Source organism: Nilaparvata lugens, chromosome 3 (genome assembly GCF_014356525.2).
Source record: "Nilaparvata lugens isolate BPH chromosome 3, ASM1435652v1, whole genome shotgun sequence".
Classification (NCBI taxonomy): Eukaryota; Metazoa; Arthropoda; class Insecta; order Hemiptera; family Delphacidae; genus Nilaparvata; species Nilaparvata lugens.
The window spans coordinates 68146552-68169070 of NC_052506.1; the positions used below are offsets into that span (position 1 = coordinate 68146552).

A 22519-nucleotide genomic window follows, 5' to 3' on the forward strand; every position below is an offset into this window, starting at 1 on the left:
ATGTAAATAAGTTTAATTAAAACAAGAAATTAGAATAAAAATAAGTTCAATATAAATAAGAAGAAAGAGTTGACTAATTAAACTTAACAAAATTACAAAGAAAATAATAAAATAGAGAAAAAGTAAGGTAAAGATATATATTTAGAGATAGAAAGTAGAAGAAGAGAGGAGAGAGAGTGCTTAAAGTTAAAAAATGACAAAAACGAATATTCCAGTAGCATGATTTAATAAAGGCATTCAAAGATGGATTGAAGAGATCGATATTACGAGATACTGTGTTGAAAAGTCTAATGGATCGATTGATGGGTGAGTTATAATCTTGCAACGTTCGAGATCTTGGTATAAAAAACGAAAAATACCTCCCGCGAGAAACAGTCGGCACATAGAAGCCCAATCTTTCTAGGTGAAAAGGATGCTGTGTAAGACCATTAACTAATTTATATAAATGTAAGATGTCTTGGAGATTACGTCTGGACTTTAATTTTGGAATTTTGAACATGATTCTGAGCTGTGAAGTGGGATATGCAAAATAGGGATAGTGGCCAAACTTTTTAAAATACAGGTAGCGAAGGAATTTATTTTGAACTTTTTCAAGAGAATCAGAATATCCAACATGATAAGGATCCCAAATAATTGAGGCATACTCCAATCTACTTCTTACTTGTACATATATATGATGGTATCTAAATTACTGAAATGTTTGCAAGTTCTAATAACAAAGCCCAAAAATCGATTAGAAACATTTAAAATGTGTTCAATATGAGAGATGAAATCGTTTTGAAAATAGACTCCTAAATCCTTACACGATATTTTGATTGGAAGAGCAGAACCGTTCAGCATGTAAGAGAAATTAAAAGGAAGATTTTGTCTTGAAAATGCCATTATGTGTGATTTATTTACATTAATTTTTAAACCATTCACAGAGCTCCATGTGGCAATCTCATTAATATCCTCTTGTAATGAATCACAATCATTTACACCGGTGATAGTTTTATATTAGCGAAAATTCAGAAACATACACATTCAGAAACTGAAGCGAATGGATTTTAGTTTAGTGCATTAATATTTGGGAAACATTAATGAGCTAATGAGTCACATTTCGAGAAATTTGAGTCTACAAACCATAAATAATGTCACTGAAATGAGTAAGTAGGATTGAGCAGACTTTTAAGAGTTCAAGTTAGAAAATCATGAGTTTTTTGAAAGTCCAGTAAAATGGTCGTTTTTCAAGAAACAGCCCGAAAGAATTTTTCTCGACGGTTCTATATGTATTTTAGGGCGGTGAATTCGAATCTGAAATTTGCTGACACGCCAGAGAGCGGCTTCACCCCAAAAACCCCCAAAATGTCGGACTTTTTTTAATTTTTCCATTTTATCTCGTAAACCTTGAGTTTCTCAAGAAAAATCATTCACGACAAAATTAAAGATAATAAAATTTCCAATAAATTGAGTAGTCACGCAGGATTCTACCATTTTTTGTTCCGGAGCTACGAATTTACAAAAAAGGGATATTTTTTAAGGGGTTTTCAAAATTATGCAAACCTACCACTTCTACCCTATACAACTTGGATATTTTTCTGGTATAGATAAAAAACCACACATCACCTGAAAGAACAATTTATTATGAACAGGATTCCTTAGGATTAAGGTTTACTAGATAAAATGGAAAAATTTTAAAAAGTCTGAATTTTTTGGGGTTTTGGGGGTGAAGCCGCCCTCTGGCGTATCAGCAAATTTCAGATTCGAATTCAGTGCCCCAAAATACATATAGAACCGTCGAGAAAAATTCTTTCGGGGCTGTTTCCTGAAAAACGACCATTTGACTGGACTATATAATTTGTGACTGGAAATTAACTATATTAACTGACTGGAAATTTGTGAGTAAGACAAGAGTCTGAAATGTTATTCTGTAGGCCTAGCCTATTACAATTATATTGAAAAGCGCTTGAAGTTAAGGTTACGAAATCAATTTATTGGTCACAATCTTGCAAAAGTTAAATGTTATACAATCCAGTACCTTCGGAAAGTGTGTAAAATGCATGCATGTTCATCAAATTCTATTGAAGGGGGAATTCAATTTTTACACCAGAATATAAGATGATATTCCAGAATTTACGAGTAATAATTCAAAACTAACAATAACCTCCAAAAATATAAAAATTAGCCAGTTAAACCTGCTAAATCTTGAAACCATACTTTAATAATACTCGTACTTTGAACGGTATAGCTTGAAAGTTTGTTCTTCTTAATAATTATGTTCCATTTGAATATAGAAGAAAGCTAGTAAAGTTGATATGCCAATATAAAAAATTGTTTCATTGAAACTCAATTGCAATAAAAAATCTTTATTAATAATTTTGAATGCATAAAAGTGAGAAATATAAACCAGAATTAATCGCTCTAAGGGGTACCCTATGCGGAATTTTTTTCGCCCAACAGAATAATGTATTGTCTCTCATGGGACGTATCTATTCCACTTGTATAGTGTTCACCATTTAAGAGATAATGCATCCTGTTAACGAGCGAAAAAATACGTCGCATCTATTCCGCTTGTATAATAGGATACTGAGCAATAGAACATGTTTCAATGATATATTGATGGTTGTTTTTAGATATTCGAGAATCATATTGAAAGGAGATAATTTTTGGCTTTAAATCCTTTATTCCTTTCAAATGCATACATTAGTTCAACAAATAAGAGAAAGACAAGGTTATACATGTCAAGTGAAAGTTGAACCTAACGATATAAAAATCATTTACCGTATGCCTTTGAAAGGAATAAGATTAATGTTCAGGACTCCATATCTCAAGCAATATTATTCTTATTTGAAGCTTTTCAAATGTGATAGGTCTAAATCATTGAAGGCCTGTAAGTGGATGAAGGTTATTCATGTTCTATAAGTATACAATTCAATGGTAGTATTTATTCTTAATGCGAACATGTTTCGATATCTCATTCTATTTAAGCATGATTTTCATACGTAATTGAATTAAAGAGTTGAAAATTCACTACAAATTAATCAACAGTAAACTTTATTAACAGTTTAATTAACAGTAAAATTTCTATTAGCCTCACTGCAACAGTAACCTTCTAAGTAAGTTTCAAGACAATCAAATAATACAAAAAAGTATATGTAGACCTTTACTTTAGAAAACAATTCATATAATATATTTTTTTAATACAATAGCTGCGATACTCATTCCCAAAAATAGTGTTATAATATTTTGCAAGATGAAATAAAAAATAACTTGGAAACTTGAGTGAATATTGGACTTTTTGTGAATGATATCGGACTAAAACTGATGAAACGTTATGTAATTTGAAAGAAGATTTAATAATAATCGTGGTGGTGCATATTAGAAGGATGATTCTTTTATCAGGATGATTCCCACTAACCCTGGGTTGTGCGTGAGAAATGAGTTTGATGATGAGGAATTGATAGACCTACAGTTAAAGTTGGGTTCCGAATTATAGGTTCTTCAAATTTACTCAGTTGTTATAACTTATAAGCAAGATTCAGTCGTAAATTGATAAAAATTTGTCCCTTTAATAAAGCCAAAACTAAATTACTGGTCTGAAGACGTGGATTTTGAAACGTAAAAGTCTTAATTGGGACCAGCACTATTGAAACTATTGCCACATGCTCTATTAATAGACACGGTTGAGAGAGGGAGATAAATATTTGTCAGCAGCCCAGATCAAACTATCAACAGACCCATCACAGGTGGACAGACTACCGAACAGAAAAAACGTTGAGTGGACATTCAAACCCATGACCATGCAGATGAAAGCCAAATTTAAAAATAACGTCTCTCCTTCCTCATGAATGCGAAAGTGAAGCGTCCACTGACCTGACCTACTTAATTGGATCATCATGATCATGAGATCACAACTCAGTCACTTCTTCGTCATGTAGGCAAGTCACAACATGACATCATCATAGCTGAATACTACATTTTTTGAAGTGAGATCTCACAATTTGATTATTCCATACGATCATCCATCACTTCTTTAATTTATCGTGGTCCGTGTTGAACTTTGATAAATAATCAATTTATAATGCCTATTGCTAAGACTTGAGATTTAAACTATTTTGTTTAGTTTAGAAATTTGAATCAAAAAGAGAATAGATTTGATACTTCCATTCTTAGTATGAATACTAAGAGAGATATAAATTCTATCAATAAGAAAACCATGGATAAAATAGACTAATTTGAATAAAATACTAAGAAATACAAATAGATAAAAATAATTTGAATTTATTTCAACTCTTATAAATCATTTATACTTATTTGACCAATTTACATAAAGAGTGTCTGTATTATTTGCATACAATGCAATCGCAGAAATTGAAAAAATGATAAGAACAACCAAGAACAGTTTTTATTGAAAAAGTAAAACCTCAAAATTGTTGATTTCAAAATAATAAGGATATTTTCCAAGCATTTTATAATATTAAAGGTAGAGACAAATCCTACCACCTATTCAGAAAACTTTCCATGGTTTACTTCCAATTATCAAGAATTCACTATAGCCTACTTTAGAATTATTATTGTTCACTATAAGGTGTAAGAATCAGTAGGCTACCTTTTTATTGACAGAACCGACCTTGCTGCTTTGGATATGTTGTTCGCTCATTTTAGGTAATTAAATTACCTTAAGATGACATGAAAATTATAATCGAAAGTGACACATAATAAACTCAAAACAAAACCTTATAACCGCAGCACTTATATAGGAGTTCTTATATTCCTTATTTTTTATACTAAGGAGTATTTTTTATACTACCTTACTTCAAAATACAGTAAGCTTACCATAGTAATTTTGTCAAACATGAAAACATAAATTCCGTCAGTTAATATCATTTCTGCTAACAACCAAAATAACTAAGTAGCGATTGAATAGAATATTTTTGGCTGATTGTCGATACGCTAACCAATCAGGGCTTTCTGTCCGGAAAGAAATCGGTAAGTGTGAAAACGGCCATTCGAGTGTCAGACACACTGAATTTTTATCTCTTTACTGCTAAAGCTGGGTTTTCGTTTGTGCGTAAATGCCGTCGTCGACCACGACAGGGCAAGAATCTCATATTGGGTGGATTTCAATTTGTCTAAATAACCTGAAATATGATGTTGAATTATGTTTTAATGGGGGAGTTTGTGTTTATACTTTTTCATACTTTCAAATGACAATATGTTGATATTTATATAGAAATGTTTTGATTCTTGAATAATAAACACGAATAATGAAAAGTTATTTAATCAGCTGTTTTAGCACACTTGAAATTTGAACAATATGAATGTCAGCAATGCTTGTCGTCGTCGACTGCGGAAGTTTACGGACAAACGAAAATGCACCTTAACGGAATATGAGAAAAACATATATCTCTCTTAGGAGAGCTATTGCCTGTTATGAGAAAAACTATACGAGCGTACTATACGCGTCCCATTATAAAAGACCATGCATTCTGAAGACTATGATGCTTGTATAGTAGGAGCCTAACAGTTCGAAGTGAGCGTTATCACAGAATGACTCACCTTATTATCGTAGACTTTGGCGATTGGCAGCGATAGATTTCTGATGTGTCGCCGCGTGAACTTGTTATTCAGATGACTGGCTCCATTCTGCTTGTGGGTGTCAGCATCAAAGTGAACGGTGAAGGCGGTCGCTGGAGGCACATAGCCTTCACTACTGCCATTCGTCACTGACGAATCCATCTCAACAGGTCGTCTCCAACACTATCATTCTCCAGGACGCAGGCCCTCAACTGTCAACATATTAACATATATTCTAATAATGTATTAGCAGATGAATGTCAACTTACATAAATGTATATAATATTCATTATTATGAGAACATTGTTTTCAATTGGCAATTCTACAGCATCTTTGAATACAGTGTATAATAATTACATCTCCGAATTTTCGAATTCCACGATCACTTTCCCGGCACCAGGGAGTAGACTTCAACTCTCACAACTCGTTATTAATTCGTTTAATTAGAAACTGGATTTAAATAAAAAATTGACAAATCCTTATACTCCTTCCACAGGAGGTCACTGGATGAAATATATTAAACTAAACTAAACATAAACTTTCGCAAATATAAAATGAATAGCTTAACATTTGTTAGAATGATAGGCCAAAGTTAACAACGTTTGTTAGGGCCTACAGATTCTTTTTTTCTTGGGAAGAGAAACATAATATAATAAAAATTACTGTAATTTTGACAAGGTAGGCTAATGACGACGTTGACATAACAGGTTTGATAAACAAACACCGATTAGAATGTTGTCAAGATAGTTTCAATGCAACTCAGTGTGCTCTGCTCAGTTTAACTGAAACCGAATTTGGCGGTTCATGAAACGCGTTTCCTCGGTGCGCATCGCATTGCCTTTTAGAAGAGATTTTCTTAAAAATTCAAAATAGTTGTTAATTATAGAGAAAATTTCCAGGAATTGAACACTACCATCGAACATGATGGTAATTTGAATTTATGCCAGCCCCATATAACTGGCCGAATAACTGCTCGTCATTCATAATGATACTTGAAGTAGTGAATCGAAAGATTATTTTTCAAATCACGTACTCGGCCAAGTGTACATTACGGTTGACCAGCCATGAAACTATGTGAAGGATGTACAAACAGTACAATGAACTCTCGACTTGATCCATCTTTTGGTAGTCCTAATGGTACTAATTAAATGGTATTAACAGTAAGAGACGGCAAAGTCAATTTTTAGAAGGTGGGCTAGGCTAGTGGTGACGTTGACATAGCCATTTTTATAAACAAAATTGTCTATTATTTGTATACAGTTATCCAATTGCATTGTACACAGTTAAGAGAAGGTTATATACAGAGTGAGTCATATGTATGGGAGCCCTTCAATAAATTGGAGACTGTTGTAGATATAATACTGTAACTTTCAGGATAAGTTATTGGTCAAATACTCTACCTTTTGACGTACAACTGAATTTCAACCCCTCATAAGGGGAGACTTAGGGGTTGTAACTCAAATACTCCTGCTCAGGAATTTGGAATGCTGTGTCCCTGCGCCTTATCCCAAGGTCGATTATTTCTGTTTCTTATTTATTATTTTTAGGATGTAATTTTGTATGAACTCTCGTGTTGGGGGAGCCACAAGTTCTGCGGAGCGCATTCAGGAGAGAAACTTGAGGATCCTTTGTGGTTTTGTGACTTGTGATCCTTTGTGACTTGCTCAGCCTCCTTCAATAGACAGGGTAGACAAAGAATAGTATACAGTTGTACCATGCGATTTTTCATAGCATCCTGAGCTATGGACTGCTGCTGTGTGGTCATGCTTCTGCATGTAAAGATGTCCTCAAGTTGCAAAAGAGGGTCATCCGCATTATTACCTTTAGTGGATTTCTGAATCATTGTCGACCTCTCTTCCAATCCACAGGTGTAATGACCATCTACAGTCATTACATTTACTTGGGTGCTGTGTATGTGCGAGCAGATCTTGAAAAGTTTAAAACGAGGAGAAACTTCCATGGTCACGACACTTCTAGAAGTCGAGGTCTCATAGATGTGCCATACCGCCGTTTGTCCAAGACCTGTGATGCATTTCCTGCATTAGCCTTGCGGATCTTCAATAAGCTGCTGGGGGATTTGAAGAGGTTGAACACACCAGCATTCAACCTAAGACTCAAGTGTTGGCTTAGGAGAAATCAGTTTTATTCCATTCAGAAATATTTTCTAAACGACTTGGTAGACCTTGTCTGACGTGTACTGCCATCTCGATAGTTGCAAATAATGTGATGAATGTGAAAAGTGATACATTTTAAACTCTTGACGCAACCCATCCGGCATTGATGGTATTGGTGAAGAGGAAGGTATTTCAGGTATATAGTATAATAGCTATATACTATTCTTGAGTATAGACTCTCTCTTTATAGTTTTGACACAATTTGCAGAACATATGAGAATGAGTAAGCTTTTAATCAGGAAGAACAACCACCCATATGAGACCAGGGGAAGAATGAACTTTATCAAAGACTGGCCCGAAATCGGTCAAACTTGGCCCATCCTTCTGTCAGGTCAGGCTCTACAACAACCTATCTGGTAGCAGCTAGTAATATTTACCATCTGGGCAGTTTTGAAGGGCTTGAAGAAGCTTGTTATTAATAAATGAGCTTTTTCTAAGAAAATAAACATGAGTTTTTCAATTGGACAACAGTTTTGTTAGCCCTTATTTTTTATTCTAAATTATATTGATAAGATTTTGTTTTTGTTCAGCCATCATTTGCTTAAACTTGGTATAACTTTTATATTTAGAATATTATAATATACAATTTTTATAATTTAATTCACCAGTAGATTTATTGTGTTGTATTTATCATGTTGTATCCTGAGTCCAAAAAGTGGTTTTTGGGTATTGGGTGTGTGTGTGTGTGTGTGTGTGTGTGTGTGTGTGTGTGTGTGTGTGTGTGTATGAGCGTGTGTGTGTGTGTGTATGAGCGTGTGTGTATGAGCGTGTGTGTATGAGCGTCTGTGTACACGATATCCCATCTCCCAGTTAACGGAATGACTTGAAATTTGGAACGTAAGGTCCTTACACTATAAGGATCCGACACGAACAATTTCGATCAAATGCAATACAAGATGGCGGCTAAAATGGCAAAAATATTGTCAAAAACAAGGTTTTTCGCGATTTTCTCGAAAACGGCTCCAACGATTTTGATCAAATTCATACCTGAAATAGTCATTGATAAGCTCTATCAACTGCTACAAGTCCTATATCTGTAAAAATTTCAGGAGCTTTGCCCCATCTATGCAAAGTTTAATATTTTAGATTCTCGATTATCAACCTTCATATACAATTTAAACATAAAATTTTAAGTGGAAAAGATTGAGCATGAAAATCTCTGCAATTAATGTCCAGTAACATTACCACCTAAAATTGAAAATAAGCTTGAAATCCGAGAAAATGTGATTATTAAATTGCAAACTGTTGGCAACTGTTGGTTCTATTAAATCATTCACTACGAAGAGATAGCACCCCTCGTGTGTCTCCAGCGTTATTGAATTTTCATAACGGCAAGGAAAGTTGTGTGAGTGCGCCACACCAGAGTTTTTGTCTTTCCATCAATGTTAGTAGACAGTTGACTATAATACTACCCGTTCAAAAACATCGAACATCTTGAGAATGTATCTTTCCATCAATGTCGTAGACAGTTGCAGCCAGACCTGATAACAGCGCCCACACTCACATTCCGCGACGACACGTCACGGTACGATAGGACAGAAAGCTCTATGTTTATTTAGGATTTTTTTAGACATTTTAAATTGATATATTATTTATTAATTTTTGAGAAAACATAACAACAGCTCAATGTAACTTACTGAGCGCGAGGTCTACTGTTCACAGAACTACTAGTAATAAACAACAGAGCAGACGACGCAAACACAAACGGTGTCTATATTTGCATATTTAGCGCTTACGTGAGCTATAAAAACAAAGTAAGGCCACAAAGGCAAATCAGCTGATGAAGAATCTTCAAAATACGTGAGCATTTGCTCCAACTCCAGAGTTCAGGAGCATAAGGTAAGAGTGTAAGGTGAAGCTTATTCATATACTAGTAGTTCTGGGAACAGTAGACCTCATGCAGTATTCTCATCCACAAGTACAGTACCTGATTGAAACTACAGACCTTATGGAAATATAGCAATAGAATGGCTTCTCCACACATCTGTGTAATCACTTGTCAGCTAATTTATGATGAATAATTCTATAGTCTGATTTTTACTCTAGTATTGGCGTATGAAGGAGGCTCATTTCTCCTTTTATATTACCCTTGAAATGCAAAATTTCCAATAACCTTGTATATAGATCGACGCGCAATTTAAAAAGGAATATACCTGTCAAATTTCATGAAAATCTATTACCGCGTTTCGCCGTAAATGCGCAAAATATAAACATTTAAACATTAAGAGAAATGCCAAACCGTCGACTTGAATCTTAGACCTCACTTCGCTTGGTCAAAAAATGAGCAAATGCTTATGCTTCTACCTAATGCTCATGATCATAATATGTTTTGGTTTTATTTATATGGCCCATTATGAAAAACCTTCTGGTTTGGCAGGACCCTCAATTGTTTGTATTGTGAATAAACATTTTGATTTGATTTAAAAAAAGTATGAAATAACTAAACAATTTTTCTGTACACATCTCTTGGATAGACCTACACGTTTTTTATTAGGTGTCTCTGGAAGGTTAACACAAAATATGAATTTGAATATTAAATAACTAAACAATACCCATCAATTGGATTCACTTTTCAATAACTTATGGCAATCACTCAAAAAAAAAAAAAAAATTAAATATGCTTAGTCTATACCAACTCTCAAAACTTATTCAAATATTGACCAGAAACTCTTTCTTAGAATATTTATCAGTAATAATAATCAGTAAAAGAGTGTTATGTAAGATTAAAAAATTTTGATGTACGGTAACCTAAACAATTGAGTAAAACACTTATCATTCAATAACAACTAGGCTAACTTTCCAATTCGCATTTTGCATAAAAATTCATCAATAGAGTTTAATATTAATTGCCATGAATAAAAGATGGATTTTTTGCCAAGTTACAGATTACGGTTACTACAGTAAATTATAAAGAAATATGCAAAGTTACTTTTCAGTGGATAGCATGATTTAAGGATGATGTAAGAATCAAGCAAGTTCAAAAAACATATGTAAATTGATGTTGATTCATATCTGTCCTGATTACAGAAAATCTTCTTTATTTTGCATAGCCTAAGGGATGGCAATATTGAATTAGTGGCCAAATAAAACAAAATATAACCCTTGATTAAAGCAGAATGAACAGACTAAAATTTGTTTCTAACGATTTGTTCAAGCAATAATTATTGATAATAACTGAATAATATAGCTCCAACTTACCTAAAAAATGAGGGCCTTGAAATATTTGACAGTATCACAGTAACCTGAAAATTGAAAGAGCACTACACTTGCACCAACGGGAAAGTCGTAAAAACCACAAGTTTTGATTGTAAATAACTTCTCAAAAACAGATGAAAATTATTAAACTTAACGGATGTTCAAAATAATATGATTTGAGTAATTATAAAGTAAATATTTATGAAAAAATTAAAATTTATTCAAAAAATAGCCAGTGAATCACGACACCACACATCGCACTAACGAAACCACAAACGCTAACGAGTAACGACAGACTACAGCACAGACAGACGATAGACAGAGAACAAAGTCCAAAGTGCGAAGTGATTCTTGTTTTGACTGGTAGTAAGTTGTCAATCATTTCTAAAAATTGATTAATAGGAATTATCGACGGTGAGTTTAATTTTCCAGAGAATTTTGAAACCTTGAATAAATTTGATTTTGTACAACTTCCCTACTTTGTTTTTCATAATTAAAAATGAAAAATCAGCTGATTTTTTGAGTTGGTCACACTGATTATCAACAATGATTATGTTCATGGGAGGTTGCGGTACATGTACGATTTTGACCAAGGACACTACAATGCGTTCGGTGGGAGCTTTTGACAGTTCAGGTACCGGTCGCCATTTTGAAACAGAGTGGAGTGGTGCATGCTCACTTGCATCACGTACATGTCCACTTGCACCGCTTGAAAAGTATGTTCCACAAAACCGGTACCGGGATCAACGCTTTTTATTAGTCGAGAGTTGAAGCGTTGGTTGTCTGCTGTTTTGTTAGGTTATGTCTTCACATCTAGAATCTATAGACTAAAAAAGGATGAGGCGTACAAAGTATTTTATTTCATTAATGGAATCAATTACAGGATAGTCAAAAAGCAGAAAATTCATTCATTATTAAATTGGCTGGAAAGTTTATCATTTATTAGCTTTATCGACGATTCTACTAAACTGAGATGTGTTTATGTTACCTATTAGTCGGAATACTATATTTTGTTGATTCATTCCTAGACTAGGATCTATCCAGATAAATGTCTGGATAGTAGACATAAATCAAGAGACTTCAATTACAGTATTAACATTTTGCTAATATTCCATAAAACGTTTTATTCATTAACACTAATTGCATAGAAAAAGTAGTAAAATTTTCATTGATGACAGCACGAGCCATCATTAATTATTTTAAAAAAACTTAATAAGGAAAAACTTGATTAGCCTAGTGCTTCTATAAGAACTAATCAATACTCCAGTTTTGTTGTGATAAGATAACATATAGGTATGTTGCAACCTATATAAAAGATAATATTGGCATGAACAAGCTTGTATGATAAATTTAAAAATATATATTTTTTCAAATTATAAATTAATAATTATTATTGATTCAATAATAATAAATAGTAGCTGAAATGTTCATATTGATAACACCTTTATTATTTTGTCAACACCAATCTGTAAACAATCAATTTCAAAAGTACGCGCCAAAAACGGTGAACCAGAATTCGATTTTCGTTTGGTGGGAGCAAGTCATTGGGCCATATGAATAAAGTTGAGCATTTGCTTATACTTCTAAAATATGGAGCATTCGCTTCATTTTCTATGAATAAACGTGAGCAAAACCTTTTGCTCATGCTCATAAAAAAAATAGTTTTAGCATTTTTGAGCTTATACTCAAAACTGTATGAATAAACTAGAGCATTTGCTCAACTTTTGAAGCAAATGCTTCAAAAAAAGTGAGTCTAGTCTAGAGCAGCTTATCACATTTTGCTCATACTAAAATGGCTCAACTAATTCGCATGAGGAAGAGGAAACTATACCAGATACGATCACAACCAATAGTTGAGAACTATAAAACTCTTTCTAGATTCAATCATGATATACATCACCATTATCCCTACAAAAGAATAAATACAAAATAAAGCTACCTGATATCAAAATAGCCATCACAAAATAGGACATAGGCATTTAAGAAGATGAGAGTGTATACGATTATAACAAGGCTGGCTATTGATATTATAAGAATATGCTGGAGATTATTATAGAGATGACATTTTTTAACGCTATTATTTTAAAATTTTAAACTCAACTAACCTAAAACTCTATTCATAAATAGAAAACAGAGCAGACGACGCAAACACAAGCGGTGCCCCCTACTTGCATATTTAGCGCTTCCGTGAGCTATAAAAACAAAGTCAGGCTACAAAAGCGAATCAGCTGATGAAAAATCTTTAAAATACGTGAGCATTTGCTCCAGAGTTCAGGAGCATGAGGTAAGAGTATAAGGTAATTATTCATATAAAAATGAGCTTATTCATATAAAAATGAGCAAATGCTTTTGCTTCTACCTTTTGCTCATGAGCAAAACTTAATGCTCCATGCTCTTGCTCATGAGCGTTTGCTCTGGTTTTATTCATATGGGCCATTGATATATATAATAGTAATATTCTCTATATCAATGGAGCAAGTAGTGGTGCACCAGTCACGTGGTTTCTGGTTACTGCTCACTTCGCCGAAGCCGTACATGCACCGCCACCTCCCATGAACACAATCATAATATCTAATTCCATACATAACCTCAAACTAATTATTGAAGATGAAGATTGAAAAGCCAAACCAAAATAAAAATAGTGATTGTTCTGGTTTTGGATTCAGTTTGTTTATAGAATTTTAAACTTTATTGCACTCTTTACTCTCAATTGTTATAAAGTTAATCTGAATAGGTACCCAATTTTAATTGGCATTTGAAATATTATTGCAAAAATAGTTAATGTCGTTTATGAACTAAAGTTGAGTGTCAGTAAGATAGAAGAGGACAGTAAAAATATATCAATCTATTGAATCGTAATTCTTTTACCTAGGAAAATGTCGCTGTCAGCAGTATATCTTACAGAAGATTTAAAAATGGCTTGTCTTCAATTGGCATTATCGACAGAAAAAGAGGAAGTGATAGGTCTACTTATTGGAGAGGTACGGTATGCTTTTACGTATCCCATTTTTATCAGTTTAGTTTTATGTTATTGGACTATTCATTTTTTTGTAATCTGCCCGATTTAAAAGAGCTAATAAATAATAATCATTAGAGATATAATAATCATATTTATTCATTCCTACGTAAGTTAAGCTGACAATGTTTCTTACGTTTGAAATAGGTATGTTTACAAATTCAGTTCAAGAATAAAGTTAAGGTGCTATGAAAATACTATGTGGATACTGTTATTTCAAATGAACTATGATTTTACTATGTAAAATTAAAGTTAAGTATATAATAAAGTATAGTATGTAAGATTTACTATGTAAATACTGTTATTTAAAATTAGAAATTGCATTAACTTATTTCACATTCCAATTCAAATAATATTTTTTATATTTTTAGACCAAGAGGGTTGGAGACCAAAACGAAGCTCACATTTCAGCGCTACTTATTCCAAGACGATTGGATAAGAAGAAGGATCGCGTTGAAATATGCGATGAACAACTGGTGCTAGCTACTGAGTACGCAGCTCAACTAGCTGACAAACTCAAATGCGAAATGCGAGTACTCGGCTGGTACCACTCTCATCCTCACATCACCGTGTGGCCTTCCCATGTTGGTGAGTACAAAATATCATTAGTCATTTTTTTAAATATATGTAAGTAAAGTTTATTTCATTACATACTTCACTTACAGTTTCATGGATTAGGAGCTCTGATAAAATTATAGATTATGTTCTGAGAAAATTAATTATAATGATAAAATTGGTACTAAATTTGAATGGTCATCTGTTCATGATAATTGTTTGAAAAAATTGAAGAAGTACTTGACATCACCTGAAGTATTGTTGCCTTTTGACCCAGATAGGGATATTGTTCTAGCTTGTGATATATTATAAGCTTAAGGCAATACAGGACTACGGTGCCTTTGCTGGAGGTCTGAAAAACTACCTGTGGCCCGTTTCACAAAGGTACAAGTAGGTTACAAGTCTTGTTGCCAACCATGGTTTTGGAGAACAGCTGATTACTAGCGTTTCACAAAAGCAGAATTGTAAACTTGTAGTTACAATGAATTTCTACAAGTTTACAAGTGATTTGCTTGTTACGAACAAGTGTTTCACAAAGATTTTCATTGTAGCCAAACAATTTTGGTCGAAATTACTTGTTCGTAACTATGAAATTTCTACCGAAGTGGAAAGCTATGTAAAGGATTTACAAGTGATTATTTAAATGATTTTAAATATTTCTAATGATCAAAAATGCCCTATATTCCTCTATAATTCATTATTTTGGAAATATATGCATCAGGAAATTGAATTTAATAAATTTCCAAAATAGTTATTGATGAGTTACCTCAAAGGTTATGTGTACCATTGTATATATACACAGTATATATAGTATACATTATATATAGTACATTCACTATATATAAACAGAGTACATATACTGTGTAGGTTACAAATTCAGCAATAAATGAAGTATAATGTACAAAAAACATTATATTGCTTTCAATTATTTTAAAAGTAATTATTGAAAAGTACAAGTAACCTTTATAAAGGATGAAAAAATGAAATCATCATGAAAATAGGTTATGTTTACTATTGAAGTACTTGTAGACTTGTAAAATTGTAAACTTGTGGATCATAAATTTTTGTGAAACGTGAGTACTTGTAAACTTGTAACTACAAGTACTTGTTCGTAACCATGGTTGGTAACAATACTTGTACCTTTGTGAAATAGGCCCCTGATCGTGAGGCCTATACACAGGCAGAGATGACCACACATACATAGATACATAGATACTATACAAACGTAGACGACTACACATACCGGCATCATAGATCGTGAATCCTCATAGATTGGGAAGAAATTTGACAATTCCCATGTCAACGACCATGGAGAAGACTACAACAAGTAGCAAGTAAACAAGACCTGTGCATGAATCGGCCCTTGATCACATCAAAGATGCCAGTGCGGCTTGGAATGATGTTTTTCTTTCTTCAGGAGATACTGGATCATTTGCAGTTTTTTTGGCCATTTCAATGATAAGTTCGGTTTTTACTTTCCTGAAATTGTCAAGCCGCACCACCCCCATGTGCTGAAGAGGAGATCTAGGCATATGGATGGCTACAAGGAGTGGTTCACTGATGATCTGGCCAGACTTGAGGGGATCATGGTGACCCTCAAGAACAGATGTGAAGATGCTGATGACAGCTCTGCTAGGTATAGAAATTTCAAACATTTCTACAAGTGGAGGATTGAGCTGGCAAAGAGGTTGGCAATTGAGCGACGGATTGAGGGTGCACATAATCAATGAAAAGCTGTCTGGGATGTGATCAATACCAATAGATCCATGCCCCGGGAAAGAATTGACTTTGCAAGCCCGGATGACTTCAATGGCTTCTTTGTGAATTCAGTTCAGGATATTGTGGATGCCCTGCCTGATACTGTTATTTATCCAATTGTTATGTTGGGAGGAAGAGTCCAGTTGGGACAGGAGCATTTCTCCTTCTTTTGCACCACCACACCAGCTGCCTTGAATAAAATGATAAGCTCTCAAACCCTCTAAAAGCTCAGATGTTAACTGTCCCTGTCTTCAAGAAGGGCCATCATGAGAGTCTGTAGCTTCAGCCCAATCTCCATAACTTCTGTCTTTGGCAAGGATATTGAGGCACTGATAAAGTCTCAGCTGGATGCTTTTTTTGTGGAGAATGGTCTCTTATCCAGCATGCAGTTTTGCTTCCAAGTTGGGAGATCAATGGGTGCAGTGGACCATGTAGCTGAGTGGATTGATGCTGCCTTGAGGATGGTGAGTCTAGGAGACTCAGCCTTTTCCATTTTAGGCCCTTACCTTTCTGGAAGGACATAGCTTGTCTCCCTCGGTGGTGGTAAGCTCCCAGACTCTTCCAGTGGCTTCTGGTGTGCCTCAGGGATCGGTGGTGGGGCCTTCACTGATCCAAGTCATGATAAATGACCTATTAAATCAGCTATTAAATCCTCCTGTGTTTGGTGTATGTCAAGAGGGTACAACATACTCTGGCTGCCCGTAATGACATTCACTACAACAATACTATGCACTGTGAGCTGTTGGATATCCTCAGGAGACGCCTCCACCGATTGCAGGTCAGTTATAGGATTTCTGCCCTGAAATTCTTCAACAAGCTGCCTCCTTGTGTGAAACAGCTTGGACGAGGCCGCCTTCAAGAGAGCCGTCAGGAAGCTGCTGTGTGACGGCATATTACAGTGTGATAATTTAAATTTTTAACAGGTCACTGGATCACTGTCATCTGAATAGTCGTGTTTTGATTTACGTGTATTGAGTTTTATGACGCCATCGATCCCACAAGTGTGGGTAATGGATGAAGCAGACGGTATTAAAGGATGGCAAAGGGACGTGGCGTGGCGAAAAAGTAACCACCAGCGCCACGTCTCATCTGTGAACATTGGACCTATAACTTACATAGGAGAGATGTGGAAGAAACAAAAGCCTCACATCTGCCGTAGTTGTATTGGGTCTAAGATTCATAGCTGTACGTTATTTTGTTCTGTTCTCATTTAGTGTCAATTAGTGCATACTATTCAGCAAAGTATCATCATTGATGTTTTGCTAGCATCACTCAATATGGATTACCTTAACTGGATAAAAAACACCTTTAGGCAAACTTTAGATAACACTATTCCACTATACAGAATAGTGTTAATCGGTGTTGTCACATGTCTTTCTCATATCAAAACTAGGAATATCCAATTGCCAGTTACTCTACCAAGCTTAGTAGAGGTTTAGCTTAACAATAAATATTTTATTGAATGAAAAAGACTAAGAAATTGTGAAAAAACCACTTATTTATTGATAATTAGAAAGACCGGTTTCGGTTATTACACCATTGTCAATCTCTGATAAACTAAAACTAAATACAAGAGCAGCAGAATTTATACTAGTAGACGAGTACTGCTATTTGTCGAGGGCTTGAACACCTGCCATTGGCCTAGCTAGACAGTCTCCTCCCACTCAACGGTGTGACAAAATGGCGGCTTAAGCAACAGAATCGCCATGAGTGGGAGGAGACTGTCTAGCTAGGCCAATGGCAGGCGTTCATGCCCTCGACCAATAGCAGTACTCGCCTACTAGTATAAATTCTGCTGTTTTTGTATTTAGTTTTAGTTTATCAGAGATTGACAATGGTGTAATAACCGAAACCGGTCTTTCTAATTATCAATAAATCAGTGGTTTTTTGACAATTTCTTAGTCTTTTTCATTCAATATGAATAATTACCACAATATCAACTTCTCAACTACACAAATAGTGAAAAATAAATATTTTGTTTTTTGACAATTTCTTAGTATTTTTCATTCAATATGAATAATTACCACAATATCAACTTCTCAACTACACAAATAGTAAAAATAAATATTTTCTTGAAGAAATAAACGAAATAACGTATTATACACTTATTTCTAAAAACTACAACACAAGTATGGTACATACTTTTCAAATGCCTCCTTATTTTATATTTTTTCTCTTTATTTATTTATAAAATTAATATAATATATATTTTATTCCAGATGTTAATACGCAAGCCAATTACCAGCTCATGGACTCAGATTTTGTTGGTGTCATCTGCTCAGTTTTTTCCGAAGACAAAACCTCAAAGGTAGGAAACTGGAAGACAGAACTCACTTTTATCGCTACAAATTTTGTCATCAAAAGTTTCTTTTTCCGCAACTTGTTTTGGTTTGAGATGTACAGTGAACATTTAATCCAACTTAAAATACTGAAAGCCTACCACAATACTGTAGAAATAAAATTTGATAAACATGAGACATGTTCGTATAAACAAAATTTGATGTACATTTGATTACATAATATACACGTCTATTCTGTGTAAACATTGGACCTATAACTTACATAGGAGAGATGTGGAAGAGACAAAAGCCTCACATCTGCCGTAATTGTATTGGGCATAATAAACATTTGATATACATAAATTGAAATTGACTATCATGTTTCTAAATTTTAGACAATACTGTAGCAATAAAATTTGTTATGTTTCACTTGTTGCTGTATTTACTGTTATTGATATAGCATTCCTATTACTTGTTTCAGACCTGGGATGTGCAGTTGACTTGCTTCCAATCGCGGCTATCAGAAAGCGATGAAGGTCATCCCTACGAGCGACTCGAAATTCCTCTTTACATCAAATCCGCTGAACATTCCGAATCAAACTGTTTGGAGGTGAGCTAATAATTAACCGAAAATTAATTTATTTTTCAAATTCCGACGATAAAGCTCTCATTTTCTGTTTAAAGGACGGAAATGTCTCACTAATAGCCAATAATAGTGAAATCTCAAAAAATCGTTGATTGCAAATGTCCAGCTACTTATTTATTCATGAAATCATGAGATTATCTAGGAATATTATGAAATTGATCTAGTATTCTTAGAGTAAGCAAACTATCAGTTTACACACATCTATTAGATTCAACCGACTAGAATTATCTAATCATCTAATGGAAGAAATTCCACAAGAACCTTCAATGAACAATAGTGTAATTTTCAGTGATTTCGTTGAATAGACTTACAATCGTGCTATAATCTGTGATATATTTCAAAACTATCCATTTAAAATAATTCTATTTATTATTATCACAATTCCATCCATAAAAACCATTTCATACTACTAATTAATTTTCCAACTTCTTTTGTCGTAGACAATTTGTGGATTGCAAGAAATATTGCATATGGAGGAAATGGATTTCTATTCGGAAACTGATCATGAAAACTTGGATGTTATGACAAAAATTCACAATGAAATGGGTGAGTCTAAAATTATTCTCAGTGTGTTTTGTAAAGTAACTTACATTGTTTCAATAGAAAATAATGTGTACTGTAAACTACACGGGCCTCTGACATGACCTAATGACTTTTTTTAGGCAGCCGAGACCAACACTTAACGTATCCATCCGAAGCCCGAAAAAAATATCTTGTCCGGGCCTCTAAATTATATAAAGCCAGCATCTAATCCACTCGACTACTGCTACACCTATGCATATGATTAAATGGAAAACTTACAATTTTGTATTCTTTACAATTAATATATCCATATATATTTATATTTGAATTTACATGTTTTGTATATGTTACCTTGTCGAGCAGCCTCTTTGAGGTGCTTAAAGTGCTTATTGATTCAAGAAACGTTTTTCCTATTCTATTCCATCCTATTCATATTAATTTATTTATATTACATTAGGCGTGAATGAGGTGTTATTGTCCTAGCTTCAGTGTAGAAGTATGTCGGAATGCTATGTCGGCGTGAAAGCTATTCCTACCACACATATTAAATATACACTGAGATAACTTGCAGGAAGTTTACAATATTCAGAAATATTATTTTACTTAATATGTTTTTGTCTTGGCATTGATTTGCTGTTTAAACCACTACTTGTATACTGGATCCTGCAGCAGTAATCGTTTTACGACAACACAAATTTAGTTGGTAGAGAGTGTATTTTAAATGATAGAATATATTCTTATAGTCGTCTAGTGTATGCTTGATAACCAATAATGAAGTGATCTAATTCATTCTGTCATTGCCTCGTTGTTGCAGTATTAACGAAAACACTCCATCATATAGTGGAAACCATTTCCTTGCCGCTACTGAAAACTTTGGAAACTCAATTGGCAGTTAACAAACACAGGTATACGCTACTTGAGAAACAGAGGAAACTGCTGGATTCGACCGATGAGAAAAGTTAATTATGATTCATGATACTTATATATTATTTGATTTATAACTTTATTGCAAAAAATAATTTTAAGCCAATACCATCGAATAATTCCATACTATAATTTGTATTCTATGTAAGTTCAATAAACGCTATTTGCAAGTGTCTTCTATTTTTTCTGAATTCACAATCACTAATAGGTCTGACGGTTCTTTAGTAATACGGAATAGTTTAATGGTGGTCTGATATTATTTAAGAATTATATTCAATTAATGTTACAATAAATTTCGCCTGGCTGGCTAGGATAACTGAGACGGCTAAGGCGTTGCACCATTCAGTCTGCTAGCGCTACCTGGTCGTGCGTTCGAATCCCGCCGGTAGGCATGGACATTTGATCAACTAATCAAATCACCCACGCACTTTCCATTAGTTCACCCAGCTCTCACGCACAAGTGAAAAGCTTATAATGGGCATCATCCGCTATAAAAAAATATAACTTATTGAAAAAATTGTTGCTCAGTAATAGCTTACACAAATAGGCATGGATTAAGTTATGCTTCCACTCTCTAAAATCTTTACCCTATAGTGAGGTCCACGTTATAATGACAGTATTTGATCAACTTTGATGTTGCTATCCTTGTCTATCATTCGACAAAGCAGGTAGTACTATCCTTTTCTAGCTCCGCAACGTTGCCAAATCTGTTTTTGACAAGGCAGAAATATAATTAATTAAGACAGAGAATCGACAACGCTGTTCTCTTATCTTTATCCACTGCCATAATAACGTGGACCTCACTATAGTCAACTCACTACCTCTATGTTTACGGAGGTAAACTCTGTTAGCTTGGTACAGGTTTTGAGGATTTGTTTGTAAAGTGGCATTGTTTTATTTGATATTTTCAAATTGATAAAGTATGATACCATTGAACTATCAAGTGAATAAATTCATTTATTGGATAGAGCAAACAATACAATGCAATGTATTACACATTATTTTGTCACTTTAACATCAACATGCATTCATTAATCTGTGTAATAAACAATTTGTTTATAAACAGACTGTAGACTTTTTCAGTTTCATGAACTTATTCTTAACAGTGGTGAGGATCTTCACAGTTCGCAATAGTTCAGGGAACTCAAAAGCGCTAGTCTTAGCGGCATATTAGCTGGCATATATCTGTCATTACAGAGTGTTAGCCAACAGTGTGTCATCTGTTTACATAAAACAAGTATAGGAAATCAAATTAAAATCTATTTCCACAAACACAAAGAAACAAATTCAGAATGGTTCTGGATTGAAATCTGAGAGTGATGTCACACGGCTGGATGCGTCTGGTGTGACAAAGTCTCATCTTCAAATCTATTGTTCGAAGTTGTTCGAACTCACTGCCGGCGCACAAGTTTTCTTTGACGGTAGTGCCATTTTGTGAGTTAGAATATTTATTTTATCAATCTGTATTATTTTATGGCAAAGAAATGAATTTGAATTTACTCCAATGCTAAATCCTTCCTACTCGATCGGAGCGAGTCCAGCTTGATTCCCTTAGAATCGATCATTTTCAAGTGTGAATCCTTATTATTCGCACAAAGCTGAGTTTACATATATTGCACATTGAGTAATGTAAAAAAAATTTCCAAAGGGTACTTTTTTGATAATTGAAATTATATTTTTATTGTCAATTGAAAAACGTTTACACGTGTTAAATAAATCTTCAGTACATATTAAGCATTATAGCTGCTATTAAACTATAAATAATAGAATCAAGAAAAAGAGAACACATGAAATAAAAGGAGACCGGCATCACGCGCTTTTGGAATTCAGTCTACTTGACCCTATAATGAAATATTGTAGATATTATTGAATTATTCAATCATACGATGTCTTT

The 22519-nt window shown here is 34.0% G+C and overlaps 3 protein-coding genes across 4 annotated transcripts in view; 1 reads left to right on the forward strand and 2 right to left on the reverse strand.

The window, feature by feature from the left end:
• LOC111049868 (flocculation protein FLO11) overlaps nucleotides 1-11247 on the reverse strand; it is a 61318-nt gene extending 50071 nt beyond the window's left edge. The window contains exons 1-2 of one of the 2 annotated variants that reach the window (XM_039424382.1): nucleotides 10929-11247; nucleotides 5539-5768 (exon numbers count right to left, since the gene is read on the reverse strand). In XM_039424382.1, the coding sequence (XP_039280316.1) occupies nucleotides 5539-5718 (180 nt within the window). In that variant the 5' untranslated portion in view covers nucleotides 5719-5768; nucleotides 10929-11247. The remainder of the gene's footprint in view (nucleotides 1-5538; nucleotides 5769-10928) is intronic. The other variant, XM_039424383.1, reaches the window with a different exon arrangement.
• A 2182-nt stretch (nucleotides 11248-13429) lies between these two features.
• Nucleotides 13430-20800, forward strand: LOC111062169 (lys-63-specific deubiquitinase BRCC36). Its single transcript, XM_039424392.1, has 6 exons — nucleotides 13430-13906; nucleotides 14313-14529; nucleotides 18474-18562; nucleotides 19015-19143; nucleotides 19620-19725; nucleotides 20516-20800. The coding sequence occupies exons 1-6, from the start codon at nucleotides 13802-13804 to the stop codon at nucleotides 20662-20664; spliced, it is 795 nt and encodes a 264-aa protein (XP_039280326.1). The 5' UTR covers nucleotides 13430-13801; the 3' UTR covers nucleotides 20665-20800.
• The window catches only part of LOC111054539 (lysosomal acid glucosylceramidase), a 39931-nt gene continuing 38097 nt past the window's right edge, over nucleotides 20686-22519 (reverse strand). The window contains exon 11 of the transcript XR_005570867.1: nucleotides 20686-21113. The gene's annotated coding sequence lies outside the window, so the exon portion shown is untranslated. The remainder of the gene's footprint in view (nucleotides 21114-22519) is intronic.

Excerpts from the sequence above, each read along its gene's own strand:
- LOC111062169 (XM_039424392.1), top strand. The coding sequence starts at position 13,802 with ATGTCGCTGTCAGCAGTATATCTTACAGAAGATTTAAAAATGGCTTGT. Across the intron at positions 14,530-18,473 it reads CGTGTGGCCTTCCCATGTTG|ATGTTAATACGCAAGCCAAT; the intron begins GTGAGTACAAAA and ends ATTTTATTCCAG. Across the intron at positions 19,726-20,515 it reads AAAAATTCACAATGAAATGG|TATTAACGAAAACACTCCAT; the intron begins GTGAGTCTAAAA and ends TCGTTGTTGCAG.